The sequence below is a fragment of the Martes martes genome (assembly GCF_963455335.1).
Source record: "Martes martes genome assembly, chromosome: 1".
Taxonomy (NCBI): domain Eukaryota; kingdom Metazoa; phylum Chordata; class Mammalia; order Carnivora; family Mustelidae; genus Martes; species Martes martes.
Genome location: NC_137888.1, coordinates 191,646,398 through 191,651,813, shown reverse-complemented (window position 1 = coordinate 191,651,813; position 5,416 = coordinate 191,646,398). Strand labels below are relative to the sequence as shown.

The following is a 5,416-nucleotide window of genomic DNA, read 5'->3' as shown; positions in this document are numbered from 1 at the left end:
CTAGAAAACAAATACCCAGACATCCAGTGGTAGGATTTCCTTCTTGTGGTGCATCTTACCTGTTCCCATCTTTAACAGGCAAGTACAATGGCAAATGCAGGGAAAATACATAGTTTTTGTCCCAAACAAGTGCCCTGATTATTTCCAGCAACGATGTCCTAGCACATACAAAGGGCAGTTCAGTTACTCCACCTTCTCTCTCAATGATTCATTGTAATCACAAAATACGCTGTTGAGTGGAAATCACTAAACTAGAAACAGATACAAGCCAGATGATCATTATTAAAACACAACATTAAATAACTAGGAAAATATTTTAAAATTTTGCATTTATTTCCAGTTAGAATTTTTTTACAATGTATGTATGAATATGACAACTGATACCTTTCTATCTCTACCTCCCCATAATGATTTTGCTTAAAAAAAAACAAACAAAAACTTGAAACTGGCATGCTAGAAGGATTTGTATTGATAGATGGTGAGAAATTTTTGCTGCTTTATGCCAGAAATCAAGAGAAACTAATAATCCCGTTTCAAAATGCACTTGAAGAAAAGTAATTGAAACAGATCATATCTTTGTGCCATTCTTCAGATTATTTTACTTGAATTATTTTGTAAATTGAATCCAGCTTGTGGAATCACCTAGTCATGAGTTTGCTGATTTTACTGAACTAATTTATTAGATTAAATTTGCTTAACATTTATTAGATTAAATTCACTTAAAAAATAGCTGGCTTTTTCTGAAAATTTTATTAAAATATATAGGAAAGGCCTTTATTGTAACTAAAAGTGCCCAAGTATAATAGGTACCATGTTATAACAGTAAATATTTACAATATATTTTAGGGAAAAAATGACAACACTCAGATTAAATGCAGAAAAGAAAACATCACATTTTTAACACTTGTTATTTCCATTGATTCTTCATGTTCTGCAATTGTAAGAGTATCTCACATGTTTAGTTTTCTATCTATTCCAGGAGATTCGTGTTGAAATTTTTTTTCGCCATTAGAAACTGTGATTCTCTATGAGACCTTTTTAGCTTTGCACGCCGATTTTGGAACCAGATCTAAAATTAAGGAAAAATACAACAGATCTCAGAAACATTATTTTATTATTATTAACATTTCAATCATAACAAGTAACAACTAAATTGGAAAATTACCTGGATTCTGTCTTCCTCTAGATTCAGTTTTCGAGCTAAGTCTTCTCTGATGTCAATGCCAGGATAGCAGTTAACTCTAAAGACATTTTCCAACACTTCAATCTAAGAATAAGGAAATAGTAATATAAAACGTTGATATTTGGTATGTTATCATAAAATGGACTTTATATAGCAAAACAACTGCATTTAAATCTTAGGCAATTAATGTATATCTTTTTAAAAAATGACTATCCAGAAACTGTTTAAAAAAAAACAACTCCAGAAAGTCATTGTTTCATAACAAGGCTTCCAAACTGAGATCCCAAAGTGATTGGGTTTTTGCTCAATAGGGTGTCAGTTAAAGCCTTTTTATATTATCATTACTAGTTGAAAAAAACTTCCCACCTGGTTTTGAGTAAAAGCAGTTCTGGGTCTCCGGCCTCGATACCAACTCAGCTCTCTTTCCAACGACAGTCTTTCTGAGGCTGAGAAGTAATTTTCGTATTTCAAAAATCTTTCTTCTGGCACTGGGTGATCCACAGTACAAGGGAAGGATATCCCATTGGGAAGGCTTGGGATATGCGCACGTAGGTTAACATCTTTCCCTAAAAACAGAAAAATAATTAGAAAACCGCTGCAATGAAGAAATAAATTAGTTCCTGAGACTGTTGAAAAACAACAACAACAGAAAAATATACTCCATCTTAGATGTTCAATCCCGTATTCCACCAAGTTCTAGAAGAAGTAATATCAGGAACTTGCCTTTAATTTTCCTAGTGGAATTCTGTGTTTTACAAGAGAACCGACTTCCCATCAACCAAAAACTAAGAAGCAAACAAAAATAAAGATCCTGCCTTGGTGCTAGAGAACATTTTGGTCTCTGATTTTTTCAGTGAAAAAATTTAATTTTTTTTAATTTTTCACTGAAAACATAGAATATCTGATGTGTGAAATAAAAGAGACCTTACGAAATAAATGCAGGTTCTTGCATTTCTTGTGAATGAACTTTACCCACTTGGATCTAAGGCTGATAATTCTTTTTATCTCCTATAGAACTCAGCTGGAGGCATTCAAAGTCCTCATTCTGGAGTTACGTAATTCGATGAAATTGTGGCTTTTCTCCAACTCTGTGTCGTATGGAATAAAGACCAAAATAAACGCTGCAGACGAAAACAACAAAGAATTTTAAAAACCAAGCGGTGGCCTACCTGAGGAGCCGCAGGTGTCGGCCCAGGGCCTGTGGGGTTTCATTGAAGGAACACAGTCTTTCTTCTGGTCCAGTCCTAAAATGCTCTCAATTGAAAAGGAGCAGGTCGAGGGTTTGCTTTCCCCAAGCCGAGCACCTTCCGGAAGACTGGGAGCCATCCTCGAGTGGGTTGCCCGGAACGACAGCTCTGGCCTCTCCCTGCCTCTTGGCTGGCTCTGCCCCATGTGTACAGGGCTGGGATCTTCCTGCAGTTCACCTTATGGCTCCGCAGACAAGGGGGCTGGATTTAGAACGTCACTAATTAAAATCCTGTCTTAGAAAGTTTTAGCATGTCAATGAACACTCGCCCAGCCAGCAGCTTGAGGAGTTAATTGTTTATTTGTTTGCAAGTAATTAGCAACTAATGGCTACACCAGGGGGGCCACCTATAGGGACAAAAAGTGTTATCTCTCCTAAGCAGAACACAGACTTAACTTTCTCAAAAGAAGTGATGCACAAACTAGCACTCCTCTTTTATTTGAAATCATTAATGTATAAAATCATGCCTTTTATTCTGAAGTTTATACTTTCATGGACTCCAGTTACCTAAACATAGGAGAGCAGTCAAGTAATAAATAATCTAATTTAAGTGAATTTTCTTCCAAGGAAATTGGAAAAAATAATAATCTCTTAATGCTATTACGGTAATTCCGATGAAAAATGCCTGTTTTTCATATGCATATGTAATAGTGAATGTTGTCAATGAAAACACAATAGTATTTGGAGTGCAGCATACTGGAAAAGGTTGGCAATGTTATTAACACTGAGTGTAATTGTCTTCCAAGTGCCCGGATTAATTCATAAGGAACAGTTGCACCAAGTATTTTAAATAATTAATGAGCTAATTCCATTCTCACATCTTTCCTTTTAAAAATGAGAGAGATACAAGTTTATATGAAGATCAGATGTAACCACCATCAAGCAACTTAAAAACATGACTCTTCAAACTAAAGGGAAGAATTTCTCTTCCTACCACAGTTGTTTCAAAGAAAAGAGCATGATTTACTATGTTTTCTAAAGAATTTCCCTCTGTGGATTTTTTAAGGGCCTGGGAAGTTTTCATGAAGACAATAAGATTTGTGAAAAATAACCAAGAACCGAGTATTTTCATTTCATCATCCTAAGAAAATTTGAAAGTAAGAGAGAAAGGCAGCTGCTAATTGGGAAAATTTTGAAGTAGGCACTCCCTCAAAATGTGTGGTACTTTTACTGCTGTTGTACTCTGTTGCCTCCCTTTTTCCAGTACCTTCTCGATGATAAATTTAAGAGCTCAGCTTCCTCCAGTATTTAAACAACTACCAGATTTTTCTTCAGGAAGAGGAAAAATAGTCTCCACTTACAGAGAAAAAAGCCTCTACAGAACGGAGCTCAACTTCATCCCATTTTGTCCTATCATGTCCTATCATGATGTCACAGATATTAATCTAAATTCCCCCTTAAGCAACCTCTAGAATGAACAAAGGATTCACATACAAAACACCAACAGGCACACAGAAGGAGGGGTGTGTAAACAGAGGTGTAAAGTCATTCTGAGAATGAACAAACTAGTAAATATTTATGCCCCATAGAGGTTTTGTCTCTAGTGTCTTGGAATGTAGACTGTGCAAAGAGGGGGTGAACTTACCCTGGCAAGACTTGGAGGAAGAGCGAGAATTTGAGACCTTCCCAGATTCCTTTCTCTCTTTTGAGACATTCATTCATTCATCCATTCATTCCACTATTGGTTGAGCATCTACTCAGTACCAGAAATAACAGAATAGGATCCTTGCCTTCATGAAACTCAAATGGTATGGGGTGAGGTGGGGGTGGGGAGCAAACAATAATTATGAGTAATTATAAGTGAGTAAATTATCTCATATGTTAACTCGAGAGAAGAATGGAAAAAAGGAAATAGGTGAGCCAGGTAAGCTGGCTCATCAGTGCCGGAGGTGGAGATCCTGATGTCCATACCCCGACAGATCAGTGCCCTCCAGGCACAGGTGACAATGATGCTACAGCACATGCCAGCACAAATCTAGTCCCTGATTTCTTCTTGATCACCAAGAACATTGCAATATCTTTACTCTGTCTGAGTTGACTTTATCTGGACTTACACAATACCATTTTGTATGTGGATGGTAGATGAAAATAAAACGTGGGAAAGAATTTCCCTAAAAATGCCAGGAAACATTTTCTCATATATTCGTTCAACAAAATTTTATAGAGCACTTAGTATGTGCCACACACCGTTCTAGGTGCTAGATCTCAGTAATGAACACGGTCACTTCAGAGTGATAAACTTACTGAGAGGAGTGAACAAAATTTCAACCTCTCCCATTTACTGCCTTTTGCCTTTTTACATTATGTATCTGTTTATTATGTTTGTTTTTTATTGTCTGTTTCCAATCTCCAGGATTTTTGTCTGTTTTGTTCACTCCCTGGCATCCAAAAACAGTGGTTGGCTCATACTGGATGAAAGAATCTTACCGCTTCTTTTATATTCCTTCAAGTAAAGTTGGGGATTGATTTCTTCACATGTTTATTGGCCAATATGTGTTCCATCTTTTGTGAGATGATGGTTTATGTCTGTCTTAGTTTGTTCAGGATGCTCTAACAATATACCACAGAGTTAGTAGCTGGTAAACAAGAGAAACTTATTTCTCACAGTTCTAGAGGCTGGAAGTCTGTCATCAGGGCGCTGGCATGGTTGGGTGAGGGCTCTCTTCCAGGTGGCAGATTTCTCCTTATCTTTGTGTGGCAGAAGGAGCTAGGGAACTCCCCAGGATGTCTTATAAGACAATAATCCCATTCATGGGGGCTCCACCCTTATGACCCAGTCACCTCCCAGAGGCCTTCACCTCCTAATACCATCACATAGGGTATTAGGAATGCAACATATGAATTTTGGCGGGACACACGCATTCCGACCATAGCATGTCCTTAGCCCATTTTTTTATTAGGGTATTTTGTTGTTCTTGTTTCTTTTTTCACTTTCTTTTTCTTTTTCTCTTTTTTTTTTAGAAAGAGAAAGTGTGTGCACGCATGTG

The 5,416-nt window shown here is 37.0% G+C and overlaps 1 protein-coding gene across 1 annotated transcript; it reads right to left on the bottom strand.

Moving 5' to 3' along the window:
* Positions 1-318: 318 nt before the first annotated feature.
* HESX1 (HESX homeobox 1) lies at positions 319-3,161 on the bottom strand. Its single transcript, XM_080803062.1, has 4 exons — positions 2,353-3,161; positions 1,550-1,749; positions 1,166-1,267; positions 319-1,069 (listed from the first exon to the last, which is right to left on the bottom strand). The coding sequence occupies exons 1-4, from the start codon at positions 2,573-2,575 to the stop codon at positions 971-973; spliced, it is 624 nt and encodes a 207-aa protein (XP_080659188.1). The 5' UTR covers positions 2,576-3,161; the 3' UTR covers positions 319-970.
* Between the last annotated feature and the right edge of the window lie 2,255 nt (positions 3,162-5,416).

Bases quoted from the DNA above. Each gene is read 5' to 3' on its own strand.
- HESX1 (XM_080803062.1), bottom strand. From the start codon at position 2,575: ATGGGGCAGAGCCAGCCAAGAGGCAGGGAGAGGCCAGAGCTGTCGTTC. The intron at 1,268-1,549 runs GTGGGAAGTTTT...CCTTATTCTTAG, and splicing joins CTGCTTTTACTCAAAACCAG to ATTGAAGTGTTGGAAAATGT. The intron at 1,070-1,165 runs GTAATTTTCCAA...CCTTAATTTTAG, and splicing joins TAGAGGAAGACAGAATCCAG to ATCTGGTTCCAAAATCGGCG.